The sequence below is a fragment of the Pempheris klunzingeri genome, chromosome 20 (assembly GCF_042242105.1).
Source record: "Pempheris klunzingeri isolate RE-2024b chromosome 20, fPemKlu1.hap1, whole genome shotgun sequence".
Lineage (NCBI taxonomy): Eukaryota > Metazoa > Chordata > Actinopteri > Acropomatiformes > Pempheridae > Pempheris > Pempheris klunzingeri.
The window spans coordinates 14,119,895-14,138,746 of NC_092031.1; the positions used below are offsets into that span (position 1 = coordinate 14,119,895).

Here is an 18,852-nt window from a genome sequence, read left to right on the forward strand (position 1 = left end):
ATTTGCTTGTGCACGCAGTGCGCCGAGGGCTGCAAATCAAACGCCCGCCGTTTCGCTCCGCGGCTCCGGCGGCTCCCTCATTGGCTGGGAGCGGCAGCCAATAACAGCGTGTGTTTACCGTCGAAGGGGGTGGGTGTGGGGGTGAGAGGGTGAGGTGTAGAAGAGGGGTAGGGTGGGGTGAGGAGGGGAGGGGGGGGGGGGGGGGGGGGGCGCCTCACGGGCACGCTTTCACATTGTCGTTCTCAAACCAATAGGCCTGCGCGCTCACCCCTCCCCGCGCACACACAGCCCTCCATCCTCCTCCTCCTCCTCCTCCTCCTCCTCCTCTCGGCGTGTCTGAGTCTCCGGCTGCATGAACGAGCCTCGATTCACTACAAGCCTGAACTTCTACGATGCGTCTCTCCCATACCTCAACTGACTGCACAGCACAGTCTGCAGCAGCATAGGATGTAATCAATCCCACATGTTTCACCTCTGCGACTCGGGGATTTTCACTTTGAATATTTTTGTACTTTTTCTTTCATTATACCCTCCTCGCGACGCAGTGGATATAACTTACCAGTAAGTAGAAAATTATTTTAGAGCCGTGTTTTATCATCTTTACCGCTTGTACTGAATGCCGATTTTAGTTGAAGCGCTGCATGCACGAGAGGATGATTTAAATTCAGCATTTTATTTAAATGGAGATTCTTCTATTATTCCAATTATTCCGCTATTATTCGCTGTCATACCTTTAGAGGGGCAAATAGTAAAGCTCATGTGACTCTGCTGCCTTACAGAATAATAATCCCTCATCCCTCATTCACTAATTATAATACTGGCATTAAAGCAACACATCTCACGAGTTTACAGCATTTAGAGGGATTTATTTCGGATGTTTTCTCTCCTGTCCAGTGTGGAGGGCTGAGCTGTGGGCGATATGTGTGTCACTTTTTGATTTGACCTCTCCTCACAGCCACATTACTCTGTGTGTTTCCAATTCATTCAGAGCACTATTCAAAACCACTCGCTTTTCAGCGCGCCTCCTCACGCCTGTAGTTTTATAGATTATAAATTGTGGATTATTCTTTGTTAGTTTCCTATTGTGAGTGTGTGTGTGTGTGTGTGTGTGTGTTGGGAGAGAGAGGGAGGGCAGTTAATAGCAAACTGCAGTGCTCCCTGCATCCCCCCCTCGGTATGAGGGCTGTGCAGACGCCGGGCTGTCTTCGGCTCGGCCGGGCTTGTCTCTCCTGTTTAGCCGGCCTCTGCATTTCCGGATTTAGTGTCCAGGTAATGCTTCGTGACTTTACTTTATTGCAAAATTGTTGAAGGCAACGAGCTGGCCTCTGAAAATGAGCTGAATGCCCTTTTTTATCTTTTGTTCAAAGGAGCACACATTTATGATTTAACAGATTTCTGTTCAAACAGCAAAAACGCACATTTTTAGTTGTAAAGAAAAACTGCACGGAGGATCTGAAATCCACAATTGTGTGCGGATCTGCTGGCCTTTGTGCCAAGTTCACCCAGTGTTGTTTTGACCAGTGTTGGTTACTTTTGTAGACGGTGATTTGTCTCATGATAGTTTGACCCTTTACAGTGCAGCGATGGTGGAGGTGTGTGCGTGTTTGGGAGGTGTGTGTGTGTGTGTGTGCGTCTTCGAGAGGTGTGTATGCTGTTTCGGGGAGTCTGCATGAAGTGGAAGGAAGTCTGAACCCTTCCACGTAGATACACACACACACACACACACACACACACACTACAGTAGATCCAAATGATCATTTCCCCCAAACTGTTACGCGCGATCTGTTCACGTCGTTTTGTTTGCGTGGCGTGCGATAACATTGGATTTAGATTCAGGTTGTTAAATGTAGCCTGAGTGGCTCTCTGTTGACGTGGAATGTAAACACCAAGGACGTATGTTTACGGCCTGAAAATTTAAAAATGTATAGACAAATGTCAGACGAGAGTGGTTTATGATTGATGTCCCGTAGAGAAGGGCCATTGTTTCTCACAGCCTGGGGGACAGGAGAGAGTCCATTTTGCCTTCCCAGTGCGCTTGCAGCAGCCTGCGTTCTGTCCTTTTCTACCCTCATTTTTCCTTTTGCTGTCGACTAGATGTGGTCAAAAAATGATAACGCGGTTCTCACAAACAAAGGAGAAATTTAAATATTTAAATGTGCTTGCACTTTAAGCCAAATATTCTTTTTGGGAAGCATTTGGATATCTGCATGCATTGGATATTTTATGCAATGGGGGTGTTTCTACGTACAGCACACACTCTCACGCATTTGCAGGCTCTGTCAGAGCTGCAGAACTTTGCAGATTTTTTTTTCTCTCCCTAAACACAATTCCTGAAAGTTGGAGTCCTTGAGCAGCTTGTGTGAGGGAGAGTTTGTGTGTGTGTGTGTGTGTGTGCGCAAAGGAGACTTGAATATCTGAGCTCAGGCAGCCTATATTCTTATGCACTTCATAAAGCCCCTTGTCCACCAGAGCATTTGATATTTTCTTTGTTCCTTTATCGTTGATTCCTGGGAGGTGCTATCAGCATCTACAGAGCGCTAGATGGACGTGCCATGCATTGAAAGGCCTAATAGATGGACTGTTGAGGTGTGTTTGGCGAACGCAGGCACCCAGCTCTCCTTTTCTGAGCGTCACATGGAGCCCTATTTAAGTAAATGACCCAGGCTATAAGGCATACATATAAAGTCCATGATTCCTAGTCTATTTCACTGTTTATTGCCCCGCTCTTCCGCACTGGAGCATAAAGGTGATTTGATTTGTGTTTGTGATTACAGTGTAGCCTACACATACTGTATATGTAGCAGAGGTGCATGGTGTTTGCCATTGCCAGGAGGCGAGGGCCACTGCTGCTGACTCGGTAGGACTTGATAGAAATAGCTGTTTCATCGCCGTTTTCATTAATGAGCAACACTACAAATAAGACTCGTGGTTAAAATGGTGCTAACTGTAAAAAGGCAAACATTAAAAGTGAAGCAAGTTTGGGAAATACATAAAAAAAGCAACGATCAGTAAAGTCACTTTTAATTTATAAAAGCTGTACATCAAACACTATTGATCCAAGGCAGGGATGTGTGTGTGTATGTGTGTGTGTGTGTGGCTACTGGATTTTATATCAATCCCATGTTCCATTGCCCCCTTTTGAATTTGAAATTAAGAATATCCTGTCCTCTGAAGTGACACAACCACATGTTAAAAGTGTGCGCAGTGGGTCAGATTTTATGACAACTGAATGAGGGCAGAAATCAAACTTAATTTACATAAACAACGATAATTAAAACAGAAACGCCTGTTTTGTTGCTGTTTGGGGCACTATGGGGACGCTAAGGTTGGGGATTTTAGTCGCTTTTGTGCGTCCCTGCTCAGAAGTGCTGTGCAAATGGTTTTCTTCATATTTTAGTGCAAGAGCCCCCGAGGTCCAGCTTGTTTATGGCCCGTCCTTGTTAAGTCTAAAGACTTAACAACTCGTCCTTCATCGAGAAAGGCTTTTTACCGCTGTGAACTCTTGTACTGTATATGCACCACTTGTTTGTACCTGAGCCAAATCTCCCCCTTTCCTTTCCATTCTTTTCGCTGATAAAGAAAGCTCCCGTGTGCGTTATTTGCATCGTGTTTGGTCACAGGATGAGGAGGAGGAGGAGGAGGAAGGGGGGAGGCGAAGACTCCTCTGTTGGGGCCAACGATGTAGAGCAGGATAAATCCACATAAACTCAGTTTAACCACATTTTTTATCTGCGGGACAGACTTTACGCACCTTCCTGGGCCGGCATAAATCATCGTCAAATGAAACCTGGAGAGAACAGATAGGAGAATAATATGTAAATGTAGTTTTCTAAAAACGTTTTTATAGTGAATTTTGAATTGCTTTTACAAATAGTGGCTGTTTGTCTAAACACGAACAGCGACTGTCTCTCTGTTCAGCCTTTTCTTCAGCTCTACATCCCTGGTTGGCTCATTATTGTCAGCGCTTTGACGTGTCTCCTGCTCTCTCTTTTGTAGGACATGACGGGGACTCAGTTTCTACCCTGCAAAGCCAAAACTCCGCTCAATGCGAGGCGAGCCCGAAGTTCATAAAAGGGATTATTTGCATCTGGGTGCCTGAGACCTTCGGTGCCTCCGGATTTTACTTTGGATTTGGGATTTATCGGTTCTCACCGGGATGGAAAGCCGAGATTTCGCTCCTCCGCACCACCTCCTGACGGAGCGGAGCGCGTTGGTTCACAGCGCCGCGTCTCGGATGGCGCCAGGCGGCCACGGCTCCGTGCAGCACCCCGCTCACTTCCAGCCCGGGAAATACTACTCATCCCACCTCTCCATGGGTCCGCACTCAGGTCAGTTGTGAACGCAGCTCTTTTTATGCATATGAAAGGCAAGTGTGGTTTTTATAAAAATCAGCTACTCTCTTTTGTGTGAAGCATATGTTCTCCATATTACAAACTTGGGAAGCTCTTTGGGACGAACTGGAATTAACTGTGAAGGGAAATTTTTTCAGACCTTGTGGGCATTTAGAAATGAGCAAAAATGCACATGCATCTTAAAGACCTTTTTATGTGTTGCTTGATTTAATGAAACATAGCTGATCTGTGTGTGTGTGTGTGTGTGTGTGACACACATGAAAACAAATAGAATTTCTCAGTTTAGTGTTTCAGTCTCGTGTAAAAGCAAAAGTGGATCATGGTTGGAAATTTCCCTCTTAAAGAAACTTGGCTTCTTTGACAAATTAGATTAACTTTAAATGTACGATGTATCTCCCTGTTTTCATGTACACGTAGAACCTCTCATGATTTTAGACATATTCTGGGATTATTCCCTTTTATCACTCAGGGATTATTAGGCGTTTCCAGAAGCATAATCTTGTCAAAGATTTATATGGTTTCGTCAATTAGTAAAGTGCTAATCATTGCCATTTGAAGTAATTAATTAGAATTGGGTAATTCCACTGCTTATATTTCCCATTAAACAATAAATTAAAGCCATTAGCAGAGCGCGTCCCTTATTTCCACTGTTGCTGCGGCTCCAGGAGCCTGGTGGTTTGGTGCTGCTGGGTTCGGGGCACATGCTGGTTTGTACTGGTCACAAACTGGGGGTCGCAGTGGTGGTGGGGGTGGAGGGGAGCTCTGGCTAATAGAGGTGCGGGTAATACCAGAAAATCCGGTTTCTATATTGAGCGGGGACGTGACGGGGTGCGAATGGGTTGACAGTGCATGCATTAGATTTAACAAGTAGCTTTGGTATCCTGTCTCAATAGGGAGGGGGGCGGGTGGGGGTGGGAAGGTGTAGTCTGTGTGTAGAGGAGGGGGGGGGGGGGGGGGGGGTGAGAGAGAGGGAGAGAGAGAGAGAGAGAGAGAGAAAGAAAGAAAGCCTCTGCTCGAAATCATACAGTGTTGGACTAACTGGATGAACGTAAACGTGCCCGATGAGAAATCTCATTAATTATCATTTGCAAATGCAGCGAGCGGCTTCTTTAAATAGACGTTGAGACTCGGGCCTATGAATGATGTCGTCTGTTGTGTTTAGGATCCACAGATCCTCTGTCTCCACTTATTTGCATATTCATTAGTTTTACACAACAGCCAAACCGACGCAGACGTCCAGTCCGGAATTTTAACTCGTTAAATTTTGAGCAAAATACATAATTTTTCCGGCGAACGCATTAAACTCGACGCTCTGTTTGCAGAAACACGAGATGAACCAGTTTGACATTTAGTGTGTGTGGAGTCCTGGCTCTGGGCTTGGCTGCTTCTCATGGAGAAAGCCTGATTAACAACTATAATAATTTTATCAGCTTGTTTTGCCTTCAAAAATATTCTTAATTACTCTAAACGTAAAAGCAAATGAGTAGTTTTCTGTAATGTGTACTCGCCTTTAACTGTAGTGTGTGTGTACAATATATATATATATATGCTTTTATTTTGTATAATCAATTTTCAATACATGTAGGTTATGTAACAGTGCAAATTTTGTATTTAGCATTTTTTTATGATTTAGGAATTTTTCAAATATATTCTAAGGTATGATTTATTTAATAGTCTATATGTCTGATAAATGTGTAATTGTAAATGTAATGTGCACAAAATGTATTATCCTGCAAAACATGTATGTATTACATGTGACACACATTAGATAATTTACATAATTCCACTTCTACATTATTCAATATTTAAATATATTACACAATAATTCATACAGTACAATTTATTCTATATTGATAAAACATTTTACATATTTCATGAGACAATTGAGCAGCACGTCTCCTTTAAATTTGACTTAAATGATTTTTTTTTACCAAAAACATGGCCATTTGGCATTTACACCTATAACTGCTGGTGAGGTTTGCTTTAACAAACACAAGTCTGACTTGCATAACGATTTAAAAAGATTATCCTCCACTTTGGCTGATACTGCTGCTCGATGACATGTATTATGGTCCAATTTAAAAATGATTCTGTAATGTTGAAAGGGGGAAAAAGCGTAGTAATGCGGGGTGATAATGCTATTGAAATATATTCAAGAGGGCCTCTCACTGGGTCTCAAGGTGCATGACACTGTATTGAGATTCCAGATATCCAGACTCTCCATGCATGTCCCTGATGGGGTTTTGACTGACATGATGGGCATAGAGGATTGTTGTTTTGGGATGGGGGTTGGGGTATGAGTGTGTGTGTGTGTTTGCAGGGAGGTTAGGATGGGGGTTACCTTTGTGCTTGCCCCCCTTAGAGATTCAGAAAGCTGTATGCCTGGCCCAGGGCCTCGGCACAGGGGGTAGATATGATGTGGGGTTGGCCATACCAGGGCGGATGGAAGGGGGGGGCGGGGGGGTTATGATGGAGGGGGTTGTTTCAGATCTTTGGAAAGAGACTCACACATATATATACACACATATTTTTTACTTTCTTACAAGACCAAACTGGGTGTATCACTTACAGAAATTCAAAGTAAAAAAAAAAAACCTCCTCATTCCCAGTGTTTTTTTCACATCCCGGAAAACCTGCAATCCATCAATTTGCTGAAGCCTCTTATTTAGATCAGCATGGTGTCTGCTTGAATATGGTCGCGCTTGACAAGGTGATGGAATGACAGCCGCATACCAACGCCATAAGACTCAGCCCCCATTTGATAAAACCCCACAATGATATTACACAGGCGTTTAGATTACTGATAGGAGCAGTGGGAAAGCCTTTGTCTCTCTCTGTCTTGCTCTCGTTCCCCTCCCTGTTTCACTGCTTTGCTTTTATTACAGTCTCTCGCTCCCTCTCTTTCTTCCCTTTGCTGTGATGTTAGCCCCTGGGCAGTAGTTGTGCAAGTGTGTGTGTGTGTGTGTGTGTGTGTGTGTGTGTGTGTGTGTGTGTGATTAAGGTTAGGTTTAGCCTGCAGTAGCACAGGTGTGCAGTATTATGGAGGGCGTGGCAGAGCTTGTCATTGAACAGGTGTGTTACTTCCCAGACAGCAGACGGTTTTTGTTTACATGCTGTGTATGTGTGAGGGAGTGTGTGCGTGTGTGTGTGTGTGTGTGTGACCCAGTAATACAGACTGAAAGAGCCTACATTCATGTTACATGCGTGCACACATGCACAGCTGCACACACACAAACAAACACACACTGTCCTCAAAGGGTTTCTCTCTTAAGCGGCTTGTGTTTTGTGCTTTCAAAAAGTAATAAACCATAATCAGGGTGTTTTGGTTAGACTAGATAACCTCTCCGCCTCTTCTCTTTTTCTTTTCTCTCAGATTTTCCTCTTTGGCCCACTCTCCTGACCTTTTTCCTCTTTTTTTTCCCACTCTCTCCCCATCATTTCCTCTACTTTCCTCCACGTCAGTGTTGTTAATGAAGCACAACATCCTGCAGCTAAATTCTGTGTTTCTTTGCTATAAATGTTTGTAGCTGTGTGTGTGTGTGTGTGCATGCAGCCACCCTGTCCATTCATTATGATGCTGTCAGTAATGTCTCTCCTGTCTTGGAAGTTTCTCTGCTTTGGCTTTGATCGTCACGGCAGCACAGACGAGACACACCCCTTCACCCTCCTACCTGCACACACCTTCACACACAAGCAACTGGCATGACGCAGAGAGAAAAAGATAATGTGTGTGTGTGTGCATGAGTTTGGAAGTTTGTCTGCGCATGCTTGTACTATAAGACACACAGAGGTTTGTAGTTAGTACATATGTGTGTGTAGGGTACTGATTAAAAGGCAATGATGAAGGAAGGCCATACATGAGAAAGGAAGACAGGAAGAAAAAGAAAGAACTGTGTGAAAAGCGAATATGAGCGTGTAAATGATAGATGGATGGAGCAGAGGAAGAGAGGGAGGAGGAGAAGGAGGAGTAGAGAGGCTGAATGTTTCCACCTGGTTGGTAATCCAGTCAGATTACCACCGCCTGACGGCACCCACTGGCCGCCATCCCCGACTCCTCAGCCTGCTGCCTCCGCTGCCTCTCAAGAGTGCGAGAGAGTGAAAGCGAGAGAGAGAGAGGAGACACTTGCCTGTGTGTGTGTGTGAGAGAGAGAGAGAGAGAGAGAGAGAGAGATGAGTCAGCAGTGGATGAGCCTCAGACAGACCCAGTCTCTCCCTCCATCTCACATCACCAGCGCTGCCCAGGGTACAGGGGGCACATCCTGGGTGCAGCGTGCAAGACGACTCCCTGTGTGGGGGAGACAGCTGGTGCAGCCGAGCTGTGATTGGCTGCAACAAGGAAGGGGCAGAGTGTAAGCTATCAATGCAATTCAAGAAAAACAATATATATATACACTAAAAATCCAAACTGACTCAGTTTTGGGTCAATGTTGCTCTCAGTTTACCTCCTAAACAAGGGTTATTTTCTTCTATATTACTAGTGGGTTATTTCTCCAAACTAGAATATGGTGTGGTTAGGAACTGTACCTTTTTTAAAAAAAAAAAAACTTGTATATCACTGATGTTAATAATATGTGCATCCTTTGCAGTTTTGAATGTCATGTGCTCATGTCTGATGGTTTTAAGGTTAAACCTGAGCTTGCTGTTTCTAACACAGGATCAGAATACCAATATTTGGATTTGGACAAATAACCCAACTGTAATATTAAAAAAATCTCTCTATATATAACAGTCAAAACTGTTGGTGGTTTTTGATGTGTATTAGGGTTCATTTTTACCAACAGATGTCTGTGAAGCACACACACTCTGTACAAATTCATTTCTAAAAAGTCTTCCACGCGGTTTTCTTTTCAACCTAAAATATTGGAAAACTGATTTTACGCCCAACATCAGTTCTGCACTTATCTAAACTTCAAACTAAAATATGCAGCAAGGCCAAAGAAATCAGTTAAATGAGTCTGACTGTGTGAAATTTGTTGACGCATTTAAAGACATTAAGTCATTAAGTAAAGTCATTAAAGTCATTTCCATTACAAATTAGACTCCTGTGCATGCTTTGATATTTCAAGCAAACTATGGCACACCATTTAAATATATTCCTGGATGTTTCAGTGCGTCTAATCAAATTGACCTCGGAGTAACTGTGACCGTCTGAAAGGTCACATCAGTGGATGGGTTAAAAAAAAAATTGGATACATTAACTGGAGCTCTTTTTCATGAGTTTTGAGCGAAGCGTGCATTTGTTCCGAAGCGCATTTGCTGCAGTGACAGAAGACTTTTGTCTCATCTCCAACTCTCATCCAACATGTGAACAGCTGCTTATTGTCGGTAGCAGTGATTTGAAGGGAGCGGGGTGCGTTTGGTTGCGACATCTCCGGGGTGTGAACACACACCGCCATCTGATGACTTGGCATGTGAATGAAGAGCGCCAGACTTCCTGTGTCCATGTGCTCTTTTCTCCCCCCCACCCCCTCTACTCTTCCTCCTTTTCCTCTTCTTCTTCTTCTTCTTCTGTCCCTCACTTGGCCAGACCTCGGCTCCACCCGTCTTCCTCGCTCCTCTTTAACCACATGCTCGCCCTCCCTCTTCCTCCTCTCCTTCTGCTTTCCTCTTTCACTTCCCCTCCACTCTGCGTTCGCTCCTCTCGGCTTTTCGAGTGGTCCTCCAGCCCTCCTTCTTCTTCTTCCTCCTCCTCCTCCTCCTCCTCCTCCTCACATCCACGTACCTCCCCACTCTCCTCTCCCTTGAATCGATCCCCCCCCCCCACCTCTTATATATCCAGCTCCCATCTCTGTCCAACTCCTCGCGTTGTTAGCAGACCAGCGTCTCTCAGCACTCCTCCTATTTCTGTCTCAATTTCAGCCTGCCTCTCTCCTTTTCCACATTGCCTCATTTGTTTCTCTCACCCCCTCATACCCTCCTCTCTCCTCTTGCCTCCCCCTCTCTCCCCACCACTCGGCCGGTTGTTAACGGGCCCGTCCCGGTGCTGCTCGGCCCGTGGCCAACTCACTAAATCAGAAACGATTGGAGGATTTGGCAAGAGGGAGTGAGAGCTCAGCGAGGCGGCTTTGAAGTCAGAGAAACGAGAGAAAAATGACATTTTAAACAGCCCGCAAAACACAAGGCTGAAACAGCTTCTTACTCTGTGCGGGAAGAGAGAGAGAGGGGGGGGGCTGCATGTGTGTGTGCGCGCGTCTGCGTGCGTAAAATACAATAGAAGGTGTTTTCTATGAATACGTGGCTACTGTGCCTAAAAAAGTAAAATGACATGTGAAAAGAACGTGGTGCACAAATGTGTGTGTGTGTGTGTGCGTGTGTGTGTGTGTGTGTGTGTGTGTGTGTGCGTGCGCGCAGACACTATAATTCCCTGCTATTTTATGGCTTTCCACTTCTTCCGAGGGGTCAAGGCAATCCCCAGTTTACGCGACGTGACAGAGGTGACATCACTTAGCGAGGGGTTGGGTTGGGTTGGGGTGGGGGAGGGGGGCAGACATGATGTCACAGTCTCGCCAGATCCACAGGTCTGCACCCCCCCACCCTGAAAATGCATACCTCAAAGCGAGTCGGTGCAGCCACAGCAACCCTTATCGCGGCAGCAAACGACACCTGAGAGACGGAGCGGCTTTTATCCGTCTCAGGGTCACATTTATGCCTGACTCATCGTCACTCGAGCTGACTTGTTTGACTCAGCCGGGGCCCTTTTTTCTGGGCTGTTGTGTTTTGGTTCTCTATTCGATTCATTTCAGCTCTGTTTGGCTCATTCATATTGTAATGGCCCTCATTCAGGCGGGTCTATGTCCAGTTTGTTTTGCTGTCAGGGGCTCAGATGGATGGAGGGGGCTGTAGGTTCATCTGGAGGTGAGGTTAAAGAAGGCAGAGTGGTGGGCCTGCCTCCTGAATCCTAGACCCTCACACTGCTGCTGTAGTGCAGGTTGAACAGATTGAGTATTTGGTGTGAAAGACAGCTAATGTGTTCTTAAATAGGAAATAGGATTGTGTGTGTGTGTGTGTGTGTGTGTGTGTGTGTGTGTGTGTGTGTGTGTGTGTGTGTGTGTGTGTGTGTGTGTGTGTGACTGGGGATGAGAGTAAGAAAAAGAGAGAGGCAGCTGTGTGGAACAGCATGGATCGTTACACAGTGACACACATGAAAGCATTAACTATATTCAGGACTCTTCGTTGAATATACATGGAGCTGTGTGCAGCTTTGGATGTGCGTGCGTGTGTGTGTGTGTGTGTGTAAATCCCCTCGCATGCTCTTGCCCGAGCTGAGAGTAGTGAGAAAGAAAACAAGGAAAAGAGAGCACGAGAGAGTGAGGGGGGAAAAAAAACAAAAAAAAAAAACAACAAAGATCCGTCATCAGTCATTCATGGCTAATCAGTCTCGTGGGACGTGCTCACACACAAACACACACACACACGCACAGTGCTGAGGTCCTAATCCTACTGGGACTACTTGTGCCTCTGTGTGTGCCTGTCTAAATTTTGTATCCTGGCTGATTAGAAGCAAACTCTCCCTTTTTGCATGTCTCTCTCTACCTCCACTTCTCCCTCTTTCTCCCTCTGTCTCTCCTCCTCTACTTCTTTGATTGCTGGTAAAGTGTCTCTTCTCCGTCTCTCTATTTTTCTCTTTTGTCTCTTTAATAACCGCCTACTGTCTTTTCCGGTCGTTTTGATGTGTGTTTTTGTAATGTTTGGAAGCATGTGCGCATGCATAATATGAGGACGTCTTTTGTGTGTGAGTGTGCACTTATCGCTGCGTGTGTGTGTGTGTGTGTGTGTTTGTACGCCTTGCTTCACCAGAACCTCTTAGTGTTGGTCTTGTCTGTGTTTTATCGGCCCTTCCATTTGTTTCAGCTTTGTCTTTTTCTTATGAATCAAATAAGCTTTAGTGGCATGGTTGTTAATGTTACTGCCGCAGCTTAATTACATATTACTGAATACAAAACATTATCATAAGAATGAATAAATAAAGAACCACGAGAAGACAAATACATTTAAAAGTACATCCTGCTGATGCACACTGTGGCGTGCAGATACATATTGTGCAGCCAAGAGAGCTGATCACGTTCACCTTCATTCCTCTGACAGAGGATTTCCAGACAGTCAGTGTGATGTTAGTTAACATAAGCGGTGTATTTATTCAGGAAGTAAAACTCTGTCTCAACAGATTGTCCTGTCTTGGCTGCCATGGCTCATAATCATCATACCAATATGGATATTTTCTGATCACAACATGCATCATGATAGGAAATTACATTCATTGCCTGCAACCTGTTCCAATGTTCCACACTGTAAGGTTTTTCTCGGCTTTCTTTTATGGCTAATTTCTTTCCAATAGGTCAGCGCTTTTCTTTTAGCGTTTAGTCAGTGTGGCTGGCTTGTTGCCCTTTATTTCTCCCCCCTTCATGGGAGGTAGAGCTGAAACCACAACGCTAAAACGACAGAGAATTAAATGCAACCAATTATATAATCAATTGATCATTTCAGTCATTTTTTTAAAGCAGTTCCAGCATGAGGATTTCCTGCTTTCTTAATATGTGAGTGAGATCCTTGGGGTTAGTTCGAGAAAGCAAGGCGTTTTAATGGCTCTGAAAAATTTTGACATTTCACAGACTAAATGATTAATCGAGAAAATAATTGGCAGAATGATCGACAATGGAATAATTTCCCCACTCCATCAGCCAATCCTTTGTTTTGTTTATTTTCCTCCCTCTTTATTTCCTCTCTGTGGATCTCTCCAATAATCTTTTATTCCTGTGTAAATATGACAGCAATGAGGGAATATAAAGAATGGAAAAGCCATGATGAAATAAGGTCAGACTAGGTTATTCTCACCTGCTTTCTCTCTCTCGCTCTGTCTCACCCCCCCCCCCCCCCCTTCACTTCGTCACAGGCTTCCATCCTCCGTCGCTCGCTCCTTCCCTCTCTCCTCCTCATCCGCTCCCTTGTTGCCTCTCTCTCGTGTTCGCTGTCTGCTGATCCCACTCTTCTCTCTTGTTCTGTCTCTTCCCCCTCACACACACACACACACACACACACACACACACACTGACTGCCTGACGCCCACACACACACACAAACATACACTATAATCATGCAGACACACACACACACACATGCACACATGCTGACACCTGCATGTTGAGCCGTTGAGGGTCTAATTTAAGTAAAGTGCTTCTCTAGGAACCACAACCCCTCAACTTACGATGATGGAGGGTGATACAGTGCGGCGTGGTTGAACACACACACACACAGTTATACATAAACACGCACACACATCCTGCTCCAGTGATACGGGGATGTGGCTCTGACGGGTGGGGGATTGAAGGAAGCACTGTAGATGGCTTGTAAGTAGAATACTGTAATAATAATGTGATATTTGATCCCTGTAGGGAAATTCACCTTTTCTTGGCTGCAGGCAGATCAGACTGCAGGGTCAGTTACAGCTGTGGCAGAGCTGGTAGGGATTCAGTGTCTTGCTCAAGGACACTTCAGCAGGATGGATGGTGGCTGACATGGATAGGCTGAATCTGGGTCTGCTGGTTGAAGGATGTAGTCCTCTTCGCTGCAACCGCCCTGCTGCCTCGCTTCTGCTGTGTAGGTGTGTTTGTTTCCACTGGAGTTTGAGCTAACGTTAGCTGAAGCTGCATCTGCTGCTGAAAATCACAAACCCTCGTGGAAAGAATAGAATCAGAATAGCTTATCTTACATTTCCTTCTACAGAACTTACAAATAAATAGGACTTTTGAAAGTAAATCTTAATCAAATAATACGAACCCTTTTTACTTAAATTAATTAAGTACAGACCATCAAAGTAGCTTTATATTTTACAACTGTAGTACTTTGTGCGTTTTTACAATGTGTCGATATCTTTATTTTGCATCTAGTTAGCTTTGGGTGTCTTTTACTTACCGCTTTTCCTATTTAAACCTACAATAGCTGATCTTTTGGCTGCTTTTTTTCTGCAGTACAAACATATTTTAAAAGTTGATTTTGTGAGTTTGTTGGCAAAGCTTTGCTTATGAGCACATTAAAAGGAGCAACGTTAATTTCATTAGGAGTTGTGTTTGTGTCCCCTTGATAAATATCAGTCAAATTTTCACTGTCTTTTAGCTCTGTTTTTAGTCTCCACCAGTTCCTGAGTGGAATATCTAATATATTCAGCTGCTAAAAGCTCCGCTACATTCACCAGCTAGCGGTTAACTGTTTGTCTGTTTTGTGGTGCTGAGTATGTAATACACAGTGTGTTTTTAGAGCAACTGTACTGACGCCTGACTGAAACCAAACAGTAAAGTTGCAGGCTACAACAGATGCTAAAACACTGAGAGGAGCTTAAGCAAGCGCAAAAGTGCAAGTAGTTGGAATGTAATTGTTAAATTGTTAATATAGAATATTGATCATATCCACTTTTGAGAATCCTTGGGTGAATTTAAATTTACCAACCAACAAACATGTTATTGCTATAGCCTGCATACAGAGTGAAGTAATGCTATTGAACTTGCTCACTAATTATTGAAAAATTAAATTACAGATAAAAAAGTGTCACTCTACATTTGTGATGTTGCAGTCACTGGATGTGTCTTAATTCAAAACGGAAACAGTTATTTCAGCTCGTATGTTGTTTTAAATTGTGCAAACGGGCCTCTCAAACAATCTTATACTATTTCGCATCCGTTAATTGGGCCAAATGTTGAACCATTGCATCACATAGCCCTCACATACTGTAAACGTCTACTGTGATGGTTTTGAACCATAATTATAATCAGGAATACATGTTAATTAGTAACAGAGTCACATAATGCAGCACTAAAGAACATGTGTTTAATAGGGATTGTGTGCTAATGTACCATGGATTGTAATATGTAACCAGAAAGTAGTAAATGTTGATAAGTGGTGAACTTGTGCTGTGTTTGAACTTCAGCAGATCATATGATTCATGAAGAAGCACACGCGTACCTTTTCATGTCTGTCTCCACTTTGCTGTCAGCTCACGGTGACGTGTTTTCTGTTAGACTCACTTTGTGCTCTTCCTGGTGCCTTAACCCCGTGGTGTATTTCATCCAGCAGCAGGCATATGCAGCTACAAATCATTATAGTCTGTGAGTGTGTGTGTGTGTGTGTGTGTTTGCTGTGGCTGCAGACTGAATGGACCACAGGGGCGTGGCACAGGCATGTCGGACTGGAGGACGACCAGAACTCCCAGAACAGGCTTCCTCACTGTTTACCAGAACTGCAAAGCGACTGTAGGGATGATGGGGGGGGGGGGGTTGCCAACACACACACTCACATCCCTACAGACACACACACACACACACGTTAGAGGGAATTACATTATTGGCTCTCACCGCAGGCTTTCCTGAAATATCAGCAACCTTATGCTTTTAATTAGTGTGTGTGTGTGCGTGTGTGTGTGTCATTTTGACCCAGGCAGGAGAACCAGTCTCGTATGACCCCCTGTTCCCCAAATTCCCCCCATTTCTTTGGTAAAACATGGAAAAACTTACTCTGACAGCCCCCCCCCCCTCCTTCCTGCTTCCTAAGAATCTCTCATGTTGTGAGTTCCTGCTCTCCCCGACCATATATGGACCTTCCTTCTGCCGAGGGTGGGTGGGTGTGTGGCGTCCAAAAAGTCTGTCTGTGGTCAAAAGCAGGAACATTTTCCTTCTCACTCACAGTTTACTGGTGAGTTTTGTGGGCCATGTTCGCAGATGGAAAACAACAAGGGAGTTCTTTTTTTTGTGGCTTTTCAAGCTGGGTTGACACAAGGTGCAATGTTGCACGTTTTCTTCCCTGTTCTTTTAATTCCTCCTGCTTCGCTTGTATTTCCTGTCATTCTCACAGAGTCCTAGAGCTGGCAGATGATGTGGCTTTTAGGATCCTTTCTGGCTTTTGATAGTGTAGACGCACACATGTAGGTGCAGTCAGATTGGGATGTACCTACAGTAGTCTCGTGCATGCAGAGAGATGGTAGTAGAGAGAGAAAGTGTGTGTGTCTGTGTGTGTGTGTGTGTGGATGGTGAAGCTCTGGTCCGCAGCCTGGGAGTCAGGCTTTGAGCTGTGCTGTTCATAGTCTGCTGATTTATGCGCCTCACAGGGAAATCTCTCATTTGTAGCTCTTTCATCTCATTTTTCCCCTCCACTCTTTCTCTCTCTCTCTCCCTTTCTCTTTCTCTGTCCTCTCTCTTCTTCCCGCCGTAATGTGATTCAGTACAGCCGCTCATCCCAGGCGACATGCCATGCTTTGCTTGCACACCCTGCTCTCTCTAACATGAATGAGTCAATTGATGAATAATAAGATAGAGCAGAAGGAAAATGCTATCTGGATCTAGTCGAGCAAAAGAACTCCTTTTCTCCCCTGAACGTTTTCTTTGTAAGCACCGCTCGGGCGCTTACTCACACATTGAATGTGTTTGTGTCCCCAGTGCCATAATGCTTTTACGGACCTTTGTTTGTGTGTGTGTGTGCGGGTGTGTGTGTGTGTGTGTGTGTGTGTGTGGATGTGTGTCTGTGTGTCTGTGTGTCTCAGCGCCTTCCACAACCGCCTTGTTTGAGTAGCCCTGTCACTTGTGCAATTCCGTGATGTCAAAACAGATCAGAAAGGTCTGGCTTGACTCCTGCCCCTACATACACACACATACACAGGAGTGCACACACACAGACACACACGCTCTCAGACACACACACACACACACACACACACACACACACACAGATTGAAGGCTCAGTGCCAGGGCCCTTGGTGGTTGGAGGCTTATGAAAGGGTCGGACTGACGAGAGGTTGCCAAGTGTACGGCAATAAGCGTAACAGCCAAGCTAACGAGAGTCAGAACCTCTGACACACACACACACACACACACACACACACACACACACACACACACACACACACTGAGACTGTACTGTCAGGCTCTCAAGCTCTCTCAGTAGTCACCACCAGTGGCAGAGTCAGTAAGAGAGAAAATGTGTGTGTGTGTGTGTGTGTGTGAGAGAGAGAGTTCAGTATATCAGTGTGTAGACAGAGGCTTTTGTTAATTGGCAAATGTGACAATGGAACACGAGAGGATATTGATCTTCAATCGGATGCAGATCGATTTAACTCATCATCCTTCCAGGTGTGTGTGTGTGTGTGTGTGTGTGTGTGTATATATTGATCAGCAGTCCATTCAGAGAGCTATACAGCAAAGAATATCACTCCATTGCTTCACCTGTGTTTACGTCTTCTGTGTCTTCCTTTTCCCCCCTCTTCTGTTTGTTTCTTCCTCCCCCTGTTCCTCTTCCTCCTCCTCCTCCCTTTCTCTTTTCAGAATAGTGAGAAACCTTGGGACGGTCTGGCCTGTTATCTGTTGTCTCGCTGTTTTGTTTCACTGTAGATTTCATCAAGCACTCTTGAGCAGCTGCTGAGACAAACACACAAAAGAGGGTGCAGGGTTATTTTTTTTCACACTGATTTTTTTTTCCTACTTTGTGCAACATACTGCATACGCTATATATATATATCAGTTGGTTTAATAAATCCAAAACCAGATCTGTTGTCTCCCAAAAATGAGAAATAACCTTGACATTTTTGGGTGAATTTTTATCAATAGACGCTTTCTTTGGACTGCCAAGCATTTTGGGCGGACCTCATTGATCCGTCCTTAATTAAAACTGTCACAGCGTGCCTTAAAGGTGTGAAAGCGTGAGTGCACTCAGAATAAAATGCAGCATTTCTTGCACAATGTGAGCCAACTTTTTTTTTTTTCAGAAACTTTTATCCATTGAGGTCAAATACAAATTCCATCGTGAAATATCTACTTACATTATCATAGGCGTTATTTCCATCAGTAGCAGCAATAATGTGACAGGTTCCCCAGTTACAACGTTACTTTTTGTGGATAATTTTTTTTTTTGCCTTTTATAGATACATTTCTCCCTGCATGACTGTTAAACATCACTGTAAAATGGTGCCTCTGAAGCTCTGGCAGTTAAATTTTGAAGCACTGACACCAAATCTTGACGTTTATACTGTTAAATCTCCAGATTTGCTGCAATCAAACTCCATTGTGGCTGCACTGGAAATAAAACAACATCTCAAAATTTATGTTTGGCCCTGTTATCCATGAGAATACCAAAAATATGCCAAGCAGCAAAACCTGCCCGGAAAAGCAAGGCACATTTCCAGTCCTTGTTTTTTATAAAACAGTGTTTAAGTGTTTTTGAGTGGATTTTCCCCTCAGTAAATCACATTACAGTCAATCATAAATAAACTAAAGCAGATTTTGCTCACTGTAAGTACAGCTGACTGTATTAGTATGAATAGAGACTCATAATTCGGGTTTTTATTACCTTGGATTGTCAACATTGGAGGATTCGCTGCCTGCATGTTGACACACTTTTCCAAGTCATGATGCCAACTGGGAAAAATGGGAGGCATACGAATACATTTTCTACTTTAATTACCACTGCGGAGACTGAATAGAGCTGTTTTTCAGTCAGCAGCTTCTATTTTCGATAAATAACGTAT

General features: G+C 44.2%; 1 protein-coding gene across 1 annotated transcript in view; it reads left to right on the forward strand.

The window, feature by feature from the left end:
* The first annotated feature begins 483 nt into the window (after positions 1–483).
* The window catches only part of bahcc1b (BAH domain and coiled-coil containing 1b), a 53,858-nt gene continuing 35,489 nt past the window's right edge, over positions 484–18,852 (forward strand). The window contains 4 exon segments of the mRNA XM_070851828.1: positions 484–561; positions 3,997–4,082; positions 4,085–4,148; positions 4,150–4,328. Of these exon segments, the coding sequence (XP_070707929.1) occupies positions 4,046–4,082; positions 4,085–4,148; positions 4,150–4,328 (280 nt within the window). The 5' untranslated portion in view covers positions 484–561; positions 3,997–4,045.